The sequence below is a fragment of the Exophiala spinifera genome, assembly GCF_000836115.1.
Source record: "Exophiala spinifera strain CBS 89968 unplaced genomic scaffold supercont1.3, whole genome shotgun sequence".
NCBI classification, from domain to species: Eukaryota; Fungi; Ascomycota; class Eurotiomycetes; order Chaetothyriales; family Herpotrichiellaceae; genus Exophiala; species Exophiala spinifera.
In genome coordinates this window covers 2,526,782-2,544,810 of record NW_015622515.1, presented here as the reverse complement: position 1 = coordinate 2,544,810, position 18,029 = coordinate 2,526,782, and the positions used below count along the sequence as shown (strand labels likewise).

The window sequence follows — 18,029 nt, the reverse complement described above, 5'->3', positions numbered from 1 at the left end:
GACAGAGGTGAGAGGGCCACCAGTGATGACGAACTCTATGGCGCCGCAGAGGCACTGGCCGCGAGTTTCAGCCATGCCTGAGGATCACTCGTTGAAGTGGGAACGGATTTTCTTTTTTTGGGATTGGGGAATCTTATACGATTAATTACTGCTTGTTACGAAAAGGCAGAAAAAGTCATTCCATTGTTGAATCCTCTGTATTACATATATAGCAAGTCGACTCCTCAACGTGCGGGAGCATTCTTGACGTTTATGTCCGGTAGGGTCTCTTTGACTGTTCGAGCAATGGGTTGATACTTGAGTAACTCCAGTCCTCATGTTCTTCAGCCTCGCGTACGTATTGAATTATATCGCGCTAGGCGGCAGGCTGAATCGGACATTAGGAATGTCAAGGTTCCTAATGCCGACCACTCACAGGGCTACGGAGGTGTCGTACCCACGTACCTTGCGCTTGCATACTCTCCAAGGCTTCTCGGTACCTACCTCCCTGACGTACTCTGGATGGTGTACGGTACCAGACGGCCTCCGCTGTCTGACTCGGCGAGTAGCTACCCACCTAATCAGTAGCCAAGGTATTTAGTGCTGGCGTGCTGCCCTGCTTAAGCAGGGGGCGTGAATCTCTCGGGTACAAAAGTTTGACAATCACAACGGCTCTTGAGCAGTCAATCAGAAGCAAACCCTCTCGGGTTCAGGTGGTACGGTGGTAGTGTCAGTTGACCGGTCGATTGATTACGGAGCGCTATTGTTTCAAATCAAATCAATGTAATAGTACTCGGTGAACAGTCGTCAAAGTAGTCCGTGACGAAGACTTGTCCGAATCCTACCCTCTTGTACGTTGGGAAAGGTTTGCGATCACCGTAACCGCCACCGTCAGGACGGTGGTGGTCCCCGACCCGTTCCAAGATGAGCATAGAGTTGGTCGGAGGCAGACTCGGCCCTGGGCCGAACGGTTTCACAGCTATCTTTAGACAGGCGATTGTGCCGGAGTCCAACAACACTCGCTTCTCGTCCTCAAGGTACCATCCGATTTGAGGCGCCGCACCGCTCATCCACGCCGGGTACTCAAGGATGCTGTTTTGCAGTAGATCCGACGGAGGGATTTGTTTCAGTAGACCCGAGACGGTGACGTCGACGTACTGGACAGGGCCGAACGGGTCGGAGCCAACCAGTGACACTGACGTGTCCCGCACTTGTATCGCGGACTCGAGAAAGCCATCGTCGCTCTGGACGAAGCCGTCGCTGCGGTCGTAGCTCACGGGTCCGTCAATGCTCGCCCACGACCACGAGGGGGCGCGGTATACACTGGCCCTTGTCGCGTGCATGTCCGCGGCGATCTGCCAGGAGAGTCCGATGTGAAGACGATGCATCCATAGTCCGGCTAGGTATTCGGAGTCAAGTATACGCTGGGCACGTCTAGCTAGGCCCGCGATGGCGGCGAGCTTGTCCTCAACGAAGGCGAGGTCTCGTCGCGAATAGTCCTCGACGATTCCGCACCACGAGAGGACGTTGTACACGTCTGGCGAGGGCTTGCGGGGGAACGCATAGGGGCCTTGTCGTTCGAGCGAGACGTGGAAGCGCCACCATTCGTCGTTGGGATCGAATTCGTCGTCGGCCCGTCGTTCGCTTTCGTGCCGGAGGCAGCGCACGCACTCGAAAAAGACCTCGCTCCGGCAGACGTGCAAGACTTGTCGCGAGATCTGGCGTTCTTGGAGACACCACGCCCGGCGAGCAACGGGGCCGCGGCCGACGATTTCATCAAAGGCTGTGCCCGGCGCACAAAAGTGCAAGTTCCCCGTGGCCCCTGACTCGTCGAGGCAAGGAAAGACGATGCCCTCGCGCTGTAGTGGTGTCCGGATGGCTATGAATCCGTCTCGGCAGTCTCGAGAGTCGCTGGCGGAGATGGTCAGCGCTGCGTTGCCGTAGATCTCGCACATCTTGGAGCCTTCTTCTAGCCAGTCCTTCTTGTTCCCTTGGAGGATGCAGAGGCAGTCGATCCATAGATACTCAAAGTCCAAGGCAAGGGTGCTTGCCACGGCATCCAGGAGCGTCTGTGGCATCTGGTCGATTTCGATCCAGGGGTCCTGGTCCCGTTGGCACGCCTTGACGTAGTCTAGCCACCGGCGGTACTTGGCGCCCCAGCAATAACTCAATGCGACGTAGTCGTGCGGGAAAGACGGCGAAGTTCGAACGATCTGTGCTGTACCAGTGGTCTTGACGTTCCGCAGATGGAGTAGTCTTGTCGGGTAGATCTTTGCTCGAGAATCGGACAGGCGGCATTCAGGGTGTGTTGTCAAACAATGAGATCGCCACTGTTTGACTGTTGTGAGAACCTTCAGGTCGAGTGAGGTTCTGCTGAGCGCTTCGCGAATTTGAATACGCGATGTCGACAAGGGATCTCCTGCGGATGTGTTAGTCGCCGAGTGTAGCTATTTCGGGAATTGCTTCGTCAAGTACTCGTACCAGGATAGACATAGACTGGAACTCCGACGTAAATGGGAAGCCGCCGTAAGAGGCTTTTCGCCAAATTTGATCGTGGCAATCCGTCGTCGCTCCCTTCCTCGTTTTCCTTGACGGGGCCACAAGCTAACGAGAGATGCGATCTCTGGGCTGGCTTTTCTTGTAACTCATGGCGGTCTTCGGGGAGAAACATCCCACGGATATAGTGTGCTCTTATGGGTATTTGCAGCGGTCTCTGATGATCGGTGCATAGGCGTACGATTTCCTCGACGACCCTTGCTTCAATATTCGCTCGCAGATGGTCCAGGAATAAACGGCAGAGATCACATGTTTCGGCTGAGCGTTGTAGGGAGAGCCAGTCATCGTGCAGAGGGTGTCCAGCATTTTCAGACGCTGATGGCAGCGTTATACCCTTGCACGAAGTACAGAAAGCCATCTTGGAAAGACGAAGATCCAGAGTTCCCAAAAACCCAACCTCATCACCATCGCCAGGCTGAAACGCCGTTAGGTATCTGCCAAGCCAGGCAGGAGTTGAGAGAGCCCAATCATTCGGATTCCAAGGAGCTGTGAAACGATGGGTATGAAACATTCTCTAGCCTGGCCCACTAGATGTTGCAAGTGTTCATCCAACCGAACTGACTTGGATGGTCAGATGAGTAACAACTGCGGCGAGAGGATCCTGGAGGCGCTGTTGAAGATGCCAGTCTCGCGGTCTAACAGCAGCGTACGTTATCGCATCACCCCAGAGGCTGTGGCGTTGCTTGTGGTGGGAATGTAAACAAAAGAGACACAGGTGCCTCAGTTGGGATGGAACCCGAACGTGGCTTTCGAGAACAAGGCCAGTGCTAGGTGAGCCCTTGATACAGTCTATGCAATAGCCGGATTGTATATAGCGCGGAGCTTTGAGTATCAGCAAGTGTCGTCTACGTGGACAGACGAGTATGACGACCGCAGCCAGTTGGACTCGTGGCAGCTTTCGGCAACGTTCACATCACTCCCAACCGTCAATTGAGTAAAAGTGTGTTCGCCAAAGCTCAGATGAAGACTGCTGAGCTTCAGAACACATCTCATACACCAGACCCGATTGTGGGAGGTGTTCCGCATTCACCAAAGCCATTTGGAATGGATGTTCGTGGCCCCCTATGGTGTCATTAACTCCGTCCAATCAAGAATTTCTTCTCGTAATCCATTCACATGCAGCGGATGAGAGCATTGTCAACTATCCTGGCAACATCTCTAACAACATATCTGACTAGAGACCTCCTAGTGCAACAAATCGAAATGGAGCGATATGGTAGCCATCGAACACGAAAAATGCTCGCGGTTGGAGCAGTTTCGTCAATACCAGGATATAGTTGGTAGGGGTGATATGTCTGTTGAGTCTGAAAGGAAACCATTCCGATACCGTTGAGAGGGTTTCTCTTCCTCGGCATCAACTTCAACTATGCCTCGAAATACACGTTTATTGCGGTCAAACTCCTTCTCCAGCAGTTATGGTTCGCGCTCGTCTTCAACACATACTTCTTTGGAATGCGAGCTGCCTTGTCAAGATAGCTGCCGTCGGGCATTATTCGTCGTGTCGAGTCAACTATGCCAAAGAGTGTGGTGCACTCGGCCAAGCTCTCGCCCGCTAAACTTCACCCTTGTCAATGCGTATAAGCGATTTGCCTTCCCAGCAGTCTTTGCAATCGTATGGCAGACATGTCTTTCCTTCGTGGATCGTCGCGAAGAAAAGACTGGACTAATAGGGACCACCGCGGATCAGGAAAGACAGAGAGTGTTGGAGGGCCCCGAATCCGCCTCGGTCATGGCTGTTCCTCGCGGGATTGATCCAGGAAAGGATGACTGACGCCGATTTCTTGCGATGTGGACACGCAGAACCGTGATCTTGACACCGTTTCAGCGAGTGGGGAGCTTCTCGTGCCCTGGATCTCTTTCTGAGGGCTGGATGAAACCGTGCTCCAAAATGGTATCGAGCTGCTCTTCGAGAGATGCCAGGGTATCATGCCAACGCTGATTCTTTTCACACACTTGCTGACGCTTTGCATCTAGCCTCGGAGCCGACGAGTTGAGTCGCGCGATGTCGTCAGTGAGCTGGTTGATTTCTCGAACCAGCTCTTCATTGCATTCCTGGAGTTGACGACTGATGTCCCCGAGTCTGTCTTGCACCGGAGGCAACATTTGACCGAAAGTATGGACCCCTGGAACGAGTTGTGTCGAGAGAAGCCAGATGCGAGGAAGAGTACCGAGATATAAGTGTAGCACCAAAAAGGGGGGGTCGGGTTTAGGGAATCATGCCTTCACGCGTCGTGGTATGTGACAAAGCACTCTGTTGGGCAGCGGAGCAGTCACACAACGGCGCCTCAAGGAGGCTTATTGCAAGCATTATCCTTGATAAGCGGCAACTGAAGCAGCACCGGCTGCATCGCCGACATGTTCCACTAGCGTACACCAGACGTGTTGGCGCTAATGCAGTCTAGTGTCCCGATATTTGATCCATTTTTACGAGGTTGGCGGCGAGGCAAAGGCGACATGAAGGATGCTGACGAGACAAATGTGAGCAGTTACAGTAATTATATAGCATCTGAGAGTGCAATACCTCAGAGGTGCAAGAGGCAAGGTACCCGAGGGAGTGCCTAGAAATCTGTCATGAGCTGTAAGCCCACTAGCCACGCCTAATCCGGCGAAGGCCACTAGGTTGGCTCTAGGCTCACCGCAGCCCCTGAAAATTATCACCTTAGGGGTCCTTCAGTACCTGACTTACCTAAGGCAAGGCCTGTGATTGCTAACTTACGAGGCTGTCACAACAAGCTCAACTGCTCCCCGCACTTTTCCCACTACAAGGCTCGCTCTACCGTTCGAGATTTCCCATCTCCAACACTTTCTTGTTCTCGAGACCACAGTCAGCCCCCCGTGTTGAACAAACGTACCGCCTCGATACCCATTCACCGTCTCTATACAATCGACCATCCAAAATCTCTCGTACCATTTGGTCTGTCCATCCGCCACGACTCCAACACACCCGAAGATGGAAAACCACAGCGCACCCGCAGAACCTAAAGACCCCGCGAGCTTCCTCTCCTCCATCATTGGTGTCCCGGTAACGGTCAAGCTGAACTCGGGACTCGTGTACAAGGGCGAACTACAGTCTGTGGACGGGTACATGAACATTGCGCTGGAGAAATGCACCGAGTACGTCAACGGGCAGTTACGGAGGAGTTATGGTGATGCTTTTGTAAGAGGGAACAATGGTGAGTCTCCCGTTGTGGGCCATGGCATGGAACAAGTTTTCAAAAATGCGAGAAGCTGACGAGATCCCCGGGAGGGTGTTAGTACTCTACATTTCGAGCGATTGAGTTGCAGTCTTCGTTGGGCGTTGCGACAGAACTCAGCAACGACTCAAACCCTCGAATGGTGTACGGCGACCATTTCTTTAAGGTGGCACTCTAAATGGATCCCAAACTGTATCTTCAGGCCCCATGCCTCATCTAGGAGCGTGAAGTGGTTGCAACCACGGAGGCTTCAAGAGAGACGCACACGAGACATTATTCGACTAGGTAGGCCTCGGGGTGCTGCGTATGCATATTGTACAAGCAACCGAACTGTGGAGCGGCCCAGTCTCAGATGCGATGAACGATCGATGAGTCCAAGGCAGAAGAAGACTCAATCTTCTCGGTGGCGGCGAGAGACAAGATCTATCCGGAACGGTATTGCTCTTCGAACAAGCATGTTGCGCCCCTTCTCGTGAGCAATTAAATGAAACGGAGCGAAACTATTACAATGGGCCGAATTATTTTTCACGCCATGGGGAGCCTATACCACGTGAGAATACAGGGCTTGCACACAGACAGATGAAATACAAATACAAATTCGTCGAGTATCTTATGCATTCGAGGGTGCTGAAGTTTACCTAGTCGCCTCGCTCTGACCTTAAGTTGTTGAAATTGATTATATCTCACACGCTTTTCGTCACCTATGTGCAAATGCGTCTGCATACAATACCGTATGGCGTGGTACAGGATCTAGGTACGGATATGTTTTCAACCTCTTCGTGTACGAGGATCTCTCTAAGACGTCCTTTTTTTCCGTCACCATTCCTCTCCCCAATTATTCCAAAATCCTTTTCCTCCACAGCTACTGACAGAATCCTTACCACTCGCCTCCGGTCCGAAGCCATCGGCGTAGGTGCCGGGGACGTCGATGATGCCCGCGCTCACGACGGTCACGCTGGTATTGTACATGCCGCCGTTGACCAGCATCACCTTGGTCTCGTCGGGCATGACGGTCAAACTGCGACTGTAGCCTACGCCGTGGGTGGTTTCGACGGTGAACCAGGCGCCCGGGTCTCCGTAATCGGTGTTCATGAAGACCTCGGAGTACGAGCCGTCGCTGACGACGAGGGTTCCTTTGCCCGTGGGGCCGACGGGCGTCCACACCACGTACGGGCTGGAGCTGGGGATCTTGCCGTCGGACGAGGAGCGCAGGAGGTGCTCCGCGGCGTCGCCAAAGGACTCCGGGTCCGACGAGATGCGGTAGTGCACGGCGTACGGCGAGTTGGTCGGCAGGCCGTCGGTCGAGAAGCCCAGCTCGTAGGTGAAGATGTACATGCCGTTGCCCATCTTGGCCATGGTGGTCATGCCCGGGCGCTGCGTGTAGTTGGCCTCGGCCGCGTCGTCCACCACGGGACCCCAGGTCTTGAGGTCGGGCGAGGACTGGTGCGCGAGTTTCTGCCCGTGCGCCGGGTCCCGTTGGTCAGAGTACGCGTTCATCACCCACGGTGGGCTGTGGCTGACGGGGGACATGAGGAGGAACGGTTCCCAGATCGGGGTCGCCCCGTTGGTGGTGTTGGCCGGCCCGCCCTGGGCGACTTGGGAGACGAATTCCCATGTATATCTAGATACGTAGGGATAGTTGCCGGCGTTAGTACTTCTGTTCAAAGTCTCCCAGAGCGAATCATCGACGGGACAGCGCCGTTTCGACTCTCGTGGTTATGTGTGCTGCACGGTGCTGAGGGGGGAGGGAGGGGGCTCGACAAACTCACCCTTTATCTCGGGAGGCATAGACATAAATGTTCGTGGATGACCGGTCGTTGGGCTGACCCATGCCCGTGAACAAAACGGTTCCTGCCGGATACTCACCCACGTCTATGGGCAGTTCGAGGAAGTCGGGCTGCGCCAGGAATCCCTGGCTGAAGTCATGCCCTGTATCGTCTTGGCTGAAGTAGATCTTTGAGATCTGTTCCCACGACTGGCCCTGGTCATGGGATGCAAAGACCGGATAGTAGCGTTCATCGTCGGGAGTGAGCGTAAATGTCGTCAGGAGGACATTGTCGGTCTCGCAGTTCTGGTTCAACAGGGCCACTCGGGCGTAGCTTGTGCTGCGACGTGCCCAGTTCTCTGGAGCCACGAAGATGGTAACGTTGTCGAAGTCGGGAGTCGACGACGACGACGATCCACCACCACTAGGGGTTCCCCATGGTACAGCCGCTGCTACAGGGAGCAGTGGCAACAACAAAGTTGAGCTGAGCATGTCGATGGATGATTCGTAGATTTTTCCTTCCCGACGCGCCTCATTTTGTTGAAGCTTGACATCGCCATAGCTGGCACTATATATCCTCAGGTCATGTTCGTCCCTGTGGTCTTCACGGGATAAATTACCAATGTCCCAGGAGCTTCGAGAGCCGTAAGTTAGTGTCCTCGAGAAACAGCTTCACGATATTTGCCGTCGGTCATACTCCGTATTGCAATGTTATGATCGTCGAGCATGGATATTAGCCTCAATTGAAGGCGGTGGCCCTGGGGAATTGGAGATACATGGGCGATCCAACGTATGTTTCCGGCAAGGTCGCAAAACAGCTGATGTTTGGATCGTGGAGAGATCGAAGTACAATACCTACCCTTCGTTTTCTCTCCATAATTCCACCGTCTGGGGTACTGATTAGCCGGAGATGGAACGTGGGCCACTAGCCTCAGGGCCAACTTCGCCATTGCAGCGCCGAACACGGCAAGCAAACAATACTCTGAAGTATGCATTCTGCAGAGGTCCCGACACGGTGCATTGGACGTCTCCGGCTAAATTGGCACGCAAGCTCCGCTGGAAATCATTGTGGCTGGTAATGTGTGTTGACCGCCATAACTGTGTTGTAAAAGGACTTACCCGAGCGGGATGTCAGTCGGCCCGGTGATTGAGTAGTCAGTGGTGAGTGGAACAAGTTCGAGTTGCTGTCTGTAGCCTGGTGAGAAAGCACAGAGGACCTACGTGTATGTGGCAGGTCGTCGGCATTATGGCCTGTCGATTCGATATGGCTGATATCTGACGATGCAAGTCGTACACGGATTTTCCGGAGCCTCAACAGGACGGGAACGACGCACTATCAGAGATCCGAGGCAAACATTACACCTCTTCAACTGCCAACAGTGGAAGTTCTGTTTACTTGCCTATCCTTGCCCAACTTGGAAGCCGAGAGCCAGGCTCTGAGGAGCATGTCTGTCGTGTAATATCTCTGATCTGACTGTGCAAATACCCGACTGCCGATATCCGCCATCGAGGAGGCGCGGGAGACACTCGCAGCAGTGGGACAGGACGCCGGAGACTGCATGTGAATATTGCTATCGTTCTGTGTGCACACTACTCCATGACAACAAGCAGCTTAGGCTGATATGGTGCTCCCCACCCGTCGATGAAAATTTGTCTTCAAGGCGAGTTAGGAACCTTCGACACGTAGAGGCGTCGTGATGCTCATGCAGAGGCCAGGAATGTGAGACAGGAAGAAGAAAAGAACTGAACCTCTGCATGAACAGACAAGATATCCCATATATGATAAGCTTCGCAGAGCCTACTTTGTCAGGGCCTACAATACCTATGGATACCTCGATGTATGAGGTATTTCTATGCTCACACTATTTCAGGAGGAGACTCGCGTTTGTCGGCACCAATACTCACTGTAACCAGGCTCTGCCTAAGGGAATATTGAGGCCTTTCCAATTTCAGAGGACATTGGTATAGTCCTGAGAGCCAAGTGCACAAACATTCAATGTATGCAGAGATACAAGGCCATCCCTCGGGGCCTGGGCAGGTCTTGCAGACACCGTTGAATCCATTGCCACTTCTTCTCTCCTCGCCTCGGCGATTTCTGATTGTCAGTCATTCAAAATAGGCTCCGGTTCATATGCTTACCAAAGCTACAAGGCTCCTATCACAACGTTCATACCTCTTATTGCTTGATCTATGAAGTGCGCTGATCAACGTCTTCGACTACATTGTCGGTTGATCATGTCGAGATGCAGGACTTCATGATTGGAGATCTCAGGTGTTGCGTACTCGAAGTCGCAGCTTTCTTGCTGGATACAAAAAGAAGAGATGCGAGTTGTAGGAATGCGGCGCGGTAATTCCCTGCACGAATCAGGCTCACTCGTGGGGGGTTTATCCTTGACTCGTGGTTCTGTACCCCGCATTGCGAATTGCGAAACGCAGAAAAAAAGTCGTCGCAATGAGCAGCGCTCACGCAGTAGAAACCAGATATACATCATAGTGTCAGACTTAGAAACTGGCCAGCTCGGTGCTGATTTATCTTCATTTCGCACGTACCTCACCGGCGACATGGTGTTGCAAGCGATCCAATACGAAGCAGCATCAGCCGATTCTCCTCCCTCCCTCCGCATCCTCGATCAGCTTCTCCTACCGCACAGAACAACTTATGAGCAGGTTTCGACCTGCGAAGAGGCTCATGGGGCTATCAAACAGATGAAAGTGCGGGGTGCACCAGCTATTGCTATAGTGGCTGCCCTGGCCCTCGCCGTTGAGATTGGGACAGCCGTTGTGGCAAAGAAGTTGCCCGACAGCGCAGAGGTTGTCAAGGAGAATTTAAACCAGCGCTTAGAGTATCTGAAGACCAGTAGACCGACGGCTGTCAACCTGGGAGATGCGGTAGGGAAACTGAAGATTGTTGCCAAAACGGCTTCTTTACGCCCAGAAGCCACGCCTGATTCCGTGGTGCAAGCTTACATCGCGGCAGCCGAACGAATGCTGATCGACGATGTCTCCGACAACAAAGCCATCGGCGAGCATGGTGCGAGGTGGATAGAAGAAAACACAATAGCTGGGCGAAGAAGGAAGCAAGATAAGAGTCACGAGCTGAAAGTCCTCACACATTGCAACACAGGGTAAGAAATAAAGCATGGAGGACAATTTTCTTTCCCAGAACTGATTATCTTCAGGTCTTTGGCAACCGCTGGATATGGTACCGCGCTTGGTGTGATCAGGTCTTTGAGGGCGGCTGATATGCTGAGCCGGGCTTATTGCTCGGAAACACGGCCATACAATCAGGGTTCTCGGTTGACTGCGTACGAACTTGTCCACGATCACGTACCAGCAACCCTGATCACAGACTCAATGGCTTGCGCCTTGCTGGCCAAAGAGGGAGACGATCTCGCAGCCATTATTGTCGGTGCTGACCGAGTCGCAGCCAATGGCGACACTGCGAATAAAATTGGGACGTATTCGCTCGCAGTACTAGCCCGCCACCACGGTGTCAAGTTCCTCGTCGCCGCGCCAAGAACCACCATTGATCTCAGTACGGCGTCTGGTCAGGACATCGTCATAGAAGAAAGAGCGCCTGAAGAAGTCACAAGGGTGAAGGGACCGAAGATTGACCCAGACGGAAGGATACGGGTTGATGAGGATGCAGAAGTCATTAGTACGGCGGCCAATGGCATCGATGTCTGGAATCCTGCTTTCGATGTCACACCAGCAGATCTCATTGATGGAGTCATCACGGAGGTTGGTGTGGTGGTCAAGGTGGATGGGCATTTCGAATTTGGGTCCCTCTTCGATCAATCGTAATCAGTACAGCTCTGTTCTGGCTTCTCGATCGAGACAGTTACTCGTTCTCTCAATCGCTTGGTACGGGAACCGCTGCGCTCGTGAATTCCTTTTCGCCGTCCGACAATCTATAGACATGGGTATTGTCCATGACAAAATGCATGCTAAGCAACGTCCGCCTTGTCCAGAACCAGCATATTTGTCTCGGAACCTCCCGGTGTGGCCAGTTCATTTGTGGGCTGCTGATTCCGACGCGTGGCGAGGCTGGCGGGAGCCGGTTTCGACACTTGCCAACAGCTCCTCGATGCGACTCTCGATGCCGTCGAGTTTCGCTTCCAGGGCTGATGCCGTCCTCTCGCCACTGAGATACGAGATTAGTGCACTAGAAGCAATGCGGGGAAACATCATTCTTGATCTCTTACTGTGCGAGTTCCTGAAAGGCCTGTTGGGGCCAGAACGAGTTTACAGTCAGTGGCAGCAGAGCAGACATCAACAAACAAGATTTCCGCTCACTTTGGCCATCTCGCTATTCAGTAGCTGTGGATTGTCGTTCTCACGGACCTGCCCTGATTGGCCGCCGCCAATCGAATTTTGGTTGTCCTCTTTCTCTTGGGCCATTTGAGAGGCAATCTAACCAGGTTTGTGCTTGGAGTCCTGATGGGGAAGAGCAGACCGTGAATGGCCGTGGACGACCGCGGACTCGTACTGTATGTGTGCGAGCTGCGAAGGCCGGCCGGACGCAGGGTCCAGGATCGGCGTCAAGGTGTTGCTGCAGGGAGAATTCGACAGAGAAGCCTGGAAAAGCAGGTCGGTGGAAGTTGGGTCGTTCAGGTAAAGTTGGCGCCAGCACAGGGTTTGCAAAGCAGCAGGACACAACAATCGGCCCGGTGGTTCACGCCAGACTGGTGCAGGCTTGGCCTGCCAGGCCCTGCCCACAAATGATAGGGCAACCCTGGGCGAGCTGGATTATACCCGAACAAGGCCGCCCTCTATCCCGCGTTCCTCGTCTCGATCGTCGATCGCATGTGCTTCACCGGCCTCGTCCGAGTACGAGCATCAGTAGATCATCTGCGCCTGATAGGCATTTCTACTCGTACCCTGGCTTCCCGTTCTTGCGACCCGGCGAATGGGTTGATAGGGGAATCTTTTGCCTCGCCTACTTTGACTCGGTGAGCGACAACTACCGTGATGCGACACCCGCTTCCTGATTTGGCTGTGGCCCCGTGTTCTGTGATTTTACTTTTGAGTTTTCACACATCACACTGCATCAATATCCTTCCTCTCCGGTTCGCTAGCGTCGGAATGCCCCAACCCTGTGCATTTGCTTTGCTCAGACCCTGCACGCGTCGGATTCCAAGACCCCCTTATCACGTTCGTGGCCAAGGATGCGTATTCGAGGATGAGCCCGGTTTGTCGCCGTGGAACATGAAATAAGAGATGCAAGGAATCTTTGAGGGAAGCATCCGTCCCGAAGCCAGGAACTTGATTCGATGGCGAGCGGACTTCTTCTACCTGGATCTCGATTCGACAAACCCGTCTGACATAATGGTGGATTGCAGGAGAGGCTAAGCGATGTTAATTAGGTGCAGAAGGCAAAGTGGACAATTGAGTCACGCAAGATGGGTGTTTTTCGTGGGCAACTAGCAAGTAGCATTCGTACCCTCGTTCATTGGCACGTCGAAGGCAATGTCGATCACCAGACGCAACAAGATTTGGAGAAGCAGACTTGAGCCCACGAAGTTTGCCGCCTTGCAAGGCCGGGTTTCTACTCGTACGAGACCCCATTGAATCGTTCTCCAAAGCGGTCGACAATGTTCACTCGAGTCAAGACTTAGCTGGGTACATTGCTCAAAGAGACCTGGGGCTGCTTCCGTAAGCTGACTTCGGATGGATGCCACAACGGCTTTCCTCATCCGATGTTAAATTGTACTGTAACAGCCATAGCCTTGCGGCTAAAGCAAGATCGGACCGGATTCCGATGCCTTGTATGGGGTATTCGTTACCAGTATACGCTGTTTTGAGGTTATCCTTGACGGTTTTCACGGGTAGAGATTCGAGAAATACTGCCTGCATGCAGAGATTCCCAATATGCAAATGCCGTTTGGGCCTGGCGGTGTCCTCGGAGAACTTTAATCTGGTGCTATTGTCTCGGAAGAATCGCATTCATGGGCCAGCAAGAAAAAGGTTCACCCTATGCACGCAACTCTGGCATGTCCCGTATGAGGGTGGGTGCAATAACAGCATTTCCATTGAGAACTTGAGACACCCATCCATCACACTCACACCCGGAGCCATTATTGTCCATGGAAGAAGAAGAAGCACGGGAGACGGTGGAAGCTTGACAGAAGCCGCTACAAGTACAGGAGTGGATTCTCCTAAACTGGCTCCGCCGCGACAGGATCGAGTATTCGGCGAGGGATCTAGGTTTCCTGAGGAATTGTGTCCAAGCCCAAGACTTCACCGGGATCGTGGTCTTGGGCGGCGATCGACGTCAGCGGTGGATTCAAATCTTCCGCACTCGTGGCCAGGGAGGGGCTAGTCTGTTTCAAGTTAGGGCTCGTGGCTGCTTCTGCGCGTTCTCTCTTCTTCCACCGACCGAAAGGAGCTCCAGGTGGTGTTTTCAACGCCAGATCGACCGCTTAACGGCCATGCCATTCTCATGACGCTTCACAGGACCGCGACACCATGATTGCAGCGCATTGGCATTGCAGACCCGAGACCGAGAACGATTTTCCCATGGTGCAGGCTCCGTTGCTGGCTCTCAATCTCCGAGACAGCTCGTCGAGTGATGGACTTCTCCTTACGATCCACGGATAATACTGAGGCTAAGCTCAAACTAGCTGTCTCCTCATCGTGTAGTACTGTCCATCTACTTGCACTCGCACGGTCGGCAGAAGATCAGGGCTCACCCGCGAGAGGTAAGTCGTACAGTACGTGGACGATGACGAGAATTCAGGGTCCAAAATAGACGTTCCACTTTGCCTTTGATCGAAATTCGCTGAGCCGGAAAGGGCCCAGGGTGCGGTATATGGAACAGTTATTACATTTCCACTCTGTACCCGTATCGGTAAATGCTCGAAGCGGACTTGCGTACATCGCGGGAGACTGCGAGGCATCAGTTTGGCCCGCTGTGGACGTTCCGGCTCTTGTTGATCAAACATATCTTCCCGCTATATAATGTCTCTCTCAGATGTTTTGCGCCCAACGCTCGTGCTCGAAATGTCTGCGAATCAGGAGGCCCAGTAGGCGTTGAGGTCGCGAGGGAAATACAGTCCCTCGACGGAGCACGTACTGCACAGTCCGAGTACATTGGCGGAAAGGCAAAAAGAGCCCGCTCCACCCAGCGTCTGCGGCTAACAAGGGTGGGCTCGATTCCAGGGTACGGTAGGTGTCCAGCTGCGATTTGGGCACCACCGTAACTGGAACGAGATCCATCTCAGGCTGAACCCTGCATGCTGAGGTCGGCCGTGGACACGGTGGGAGAGATTGAGAAGCGCTCGAGTCAGGGTGAAGCCGTCTGTCGAGGGCGCAGAGCGAGAACCAAAAACAAAAAACAACCCACAGGCGTCGCTAGGGTGGAAAAAGGCGGGTGACGGCACGTCAGACCAAAGGCGAAGCTCCCTGCATCATGCGCAAGGGAGCCGAATTAGCTTCGTATTCTCCACGCTGCTATGTCTCTCCTCGTAACAATTGCCTTTTGGCTTCTTTTCCCTTTGGCAACTTCATACAACCTTGGTCTTTCCCACAGATCAATGAACCGCCTGTAGTCTTTTCCTAGGCCGGCCTTTCCTCGCCCTCTTTTTTCATTTTTTCAATACACAGGCGCTTGTCGCCCTTTTTCTCTTCTTGTCTCGTACTGCTCGGGTCCTAGGTTGGCGGGGGAGTTTCTTGTATCTCTATTTGGGGTCTACTGATCGTCGCTTCATCCAAAAGACACGGCCTCCCTGATCCGATCACATCTCGCTGAAGGGCAGTCTTGTTGCCAATTTAGATCTGGCCGAGCCTCCCCTTCGAGGGCACATCACTGTTGCATCAATCCAACTTTTCGTCTCAGGGCACGCCCAGTCCACGGTCTTATTCGCCGTCCCCCACCAGCCGTCCCCTCAACGCTCATGGGTGTCTGAGAGGACCCTTGCGGATCCTGACGATTTAGGACTGCATCTTTCATCACGAGCCGGCGACACGGATCGAGCTGCAACACGCTTAAAAAAAACACCTAAACGGCAGCTTGTCACCCAACATCGATCTGAATCCAAGGCTCTCAACCATAGTCATCTGCTATATTTCTGCTCTGCTGAATTTCCCCTTTCCGGAATTTAGTACGACAAATTTTGTTCTGGGGCTAGCGTACTATATTGCCAAGGCCTCCAGAGCATCCGCCGGGCTTCAGCTCACCCCTAGCCCACCCGTCTTTGTTACTAGATGCTGCCACGACAGAAGGTCTAGACCACCTCACTGCCCTTTAGCGTTGATCCCACATGCAAAACGCAGCAAAGCCAGTCACAGCTCAGCGAACGGCTTGTACAGCAGATCCCCCGGATTGAATTGCAGGAAGTATTCTGGCGGTAGCTATTTACTCCTTGATCGATGATTCAACCGCCACGCTTGAATGACAGATCTTGCGCCCTATCTCGAGCGCTTAGGCCTTGAGCAATACCTTGATGCGTTCCTGGGTGAGGGCTTCGATACCTGGGAGACCCTGACGGATATACAAGAGAGCGACTTGTGAGTACCCAAACTCCCAGAGGCTTCGTTCCCCCCACTGACGAAGTGCAGTGATGCGCTCAATGTCAAGCTCGGTCATCGGAGGGTAAGTTGTGACTTTGAACGACTGCTTTGGGGTTCTGGAGAGCTGACCCGTCCCCAAAGAAACTTCAACGGGCCATAGCAGACCATCGAGGTATCCCGTATGAGCGCCTTATCGGGTCACCCGCCCAGGAGCCGCTTTCGGATGCTAGTAAGACAGCCGAAAGCGGTGCGAATCCAGCATCGGGCGCAGACCGAGGATCGGGAACTGTTCACGAAGCCAAAAGGAAGTATAGACGCCACCCGAAGCCAGATGAGAATGCGCCTGAACGACCCCCTTCAGCGTACGTGATATTCTCCAACAAAGTGCGAGACGAGGTCAAGGACCAGAATCTGTCTTTCACCCAAATCGCCAAGCTGGTTGGGGACCGGTGGCAGAAGCTAGATCCCGCCCGGAAAGAGCCATTCGAAGCCCAGGCCAACGCCGCTAAAGAGAGGTACAACATACAACTGTCGACATACCGCAAGACAGATGCATACAAAGAATACATGCAATACTTGGCCGACTTCAAAAGCAAGCATGGACAGCCCCCGGATCCAAAAAGGCCTAAGCTGGAAGCTGAATCTAGTGGGAGCATCATCTCCACCAAGTCACTAGAGCTGCAACCTGAAGCAGCGTCACAGATGTCCGGGCACACACGAGGTGGTTCAGTCGGATCCGTTGCGTCTTCATCACTCACTGGGGGTGCCATACAATTGTCCGCTTCCATACCAACAATGCCGTCCCGCCCACCATTGATTTCGTCCCGCAGCGGTTCCCCTCCCATTGCTGCAACTAGAGATTACTTTCGTCCAGGGATTTTATCAAGTCACAGTTCCGCCTCAGATGAATCGTCTACTGTACGGAGTGATTTACAAGAACCAGTAATGCGAACGGCAGCTCTTTCTCTGGGGGGCGGCGCCCCAGTCCCACTACCGACATCACTACAGACGGCCGCTGCATCGCCAACAGACAACTTGGCCAGTCCCGACCATCTTGAACGTTCTAGAATAGCATACTTTCTCCAACAGCAACACCCTCCAACACCCCCTTTCGGCCCTCAGGGATCCATGAGTGCCCCAGCTCATCTGGCCCCGACGTTACAGGAGATGAACTGGAGGAAGCAGCAGCGACTCTCGGATCCTAGGGCAGCGTATCAGGAGATGCCGAGAGCACTACATGCTTCCCTTCCCTATAATCCCGCGACGCACCAATACCAGTCTCCATCCCGATTACCAATGGTGTCTTCGGACCGGGCTCCAGACTTTTCGCAAGGCGCAAGCATGCGGACGCTACCACCACCGCGACCACCGTCCACAACCAGCCAAGCCTTGCCACCAATAGGCTCCCCTTCGCTGGGCGAAGAGCCACCGCATTTCCGTCGACCTGTGTTAGAAGAGGCACGACCCCGTCTAGACCGATCAGAGAGCGATGCCGCCAGCACCCTGGCCGGACTTGCAGCAGGAGTTTCCAGGCCGGATACTGTGAGACCCATCAGGCCTCCCCCTCCCCATACAGCGCCCTAACACAGGGCAGTTTGCAGCGACGGGACTGACTTCCCAACGATGATATGATGAGAAAAGGCTGGCGTTATTGGGCTTTCAACTTCAAACCTCTTGGAAGGTCTGCCTTCCTGGAGCATTTTGAGCCGGAAGCGTCTAGATGGTTTGAAAACTGCTAACCTCCGGGATTTCTACCGACATTATACTTTTTTGTAAGAAGTGCTTCTCACACGTTTCTACACTTTTTTGCTCTGCTCCCTGTGCCAAGGGATTGTGCAGGGCATGACGGGCTGAACAAATGCTACGTTACGGATATGCCCTTAGAACCTCGGTTGGGAGATACCGGAAGCAGCATATCCCTGAGGTGGAAACAATTCGGGATAGGATGAGAAATTAACATGACACACACCACTGAAGTGCGTCTTGCATGAGTCTCCTATAGTCCAACATTACTTACCATTTTC

The 18,029-nt window shown here is 53.4% G+C and overlaps 6 protein-coding genes across 6 annotated transcripts; 3 read left to right on the top strand and 3 right to left on the bottom strand.

Annotated features, from left to right (window-relative positions):
• Positions 1–752: 752 nt before the first annotated feature.
• On the bottom strand, positions 753–2,893 carry PV08_04660 (uncharacterized protein; the record flags this gene model as incomplete). Its single annotated transcript, XM_016379005.1, has 2 exons — positions 753–2,398; positions 2,461–2,893. The coding sequence occupies 2 exons, from the start codon at positions 2,891–2,893 to the stop codon at positions 753–755; spliced, it is 2,079 nt and encodes a 692-aa protein (XP_016237682.1).
• Positions 2,894–5,485: 2,592 nt separating this feature from the next.
• Positions 5,486–5,767, top strand: PV08_04659 (U6 snRNA-associated Sm-like protein LSm6; the record flags this gene model as incomplete). The annotated part of the gene is made up of 1 exon (XM_016379004.1): positions 5,486–5,767. One exon carries the CDS (start codon positions 5,486–5,488, stop codon positions 5,765–5,767), a length of 282 nt encoding a protein of 93 aa, XP_016237681.1.
• Positions 5,768–6,545: 778 nt separating this feature from the next.
• Positions 6,546–7,986, bottom strand: PV08_04658 (uncharacterized protein; the record flags this gene model as incomplete). The annotated part of the gene is made up of 2 exons (XM_016379003.1): positions 6,546–7,350; positions 7,499–7,986. The coding sequence occupies 2 exons, from the start codon at positions 7,984–7,986 to the stop codon at positions 6,546–6,548; spliced, it is 1,293 nt and encodes a 430-aa protein (XP_016237680.1).
• A 2,070-nt stretch (positions 7,987–10,056) lies between these two features.
• On the top strand, positions 10,057–11,298 carry PV08_04657 (S-methyl-5-thioribose-1-phosphate isomerase; the record flags this gene model as incomplete). The annotated part of the gene is made up of 2 exons (XM_016379002.1): positions 10,057–10,619; positions 10,674–11,298. The coding sequence occupies 2 exons, from the start codon at positions 10,057–10,059 to the stop codon at positions 11,296–11,298; spliced, it is 1,188 nt and encodes a 395-aa protein (XP_016237679.1).
• A 207-nt stretch (positions 11,299–11,505) lies between these two features.
• Positions 11,506–11,895, bottom strand: PV08_04656 (uncharacterized protein; the record flags this gene model as incomplete). Its single annotated transcript, XM_016379001.1, has 3 exons — positions 11,506–11,638; positions 11,700–11,719; positions 11,791–11,895. The coding sequence occupies 3 exons, from the start codon at positions 11,893–11,895 to the stop codon at positions 11,506–11,508; spliced, it is 258 nt and encodes an 85-aa protein (XP_016237678.1).
• Positions 11,896–15,886: 3,991 nt separating this feature from the next.
• On the top strand, positions 15,887–17,589 carry PV08_04655 (uncharacterized protein; the record flags this gene model as incomplete). Its single annotated transcript, XM_016379000.1, has 3 exons — positions 15,887–16,002; positions 16,054–16,087; positions 16,147–17,589. The coding sequence occupies 3 exons, from the start codon at positions 15,887–15,889 to the stop codon at positions 17,587–17,589; spliced, it is 1,593 nt and encodes a 530-aa protein (XP_016237677.1).
• Positions 17,590–18,029: the final 440 nt, after the last annotated feature.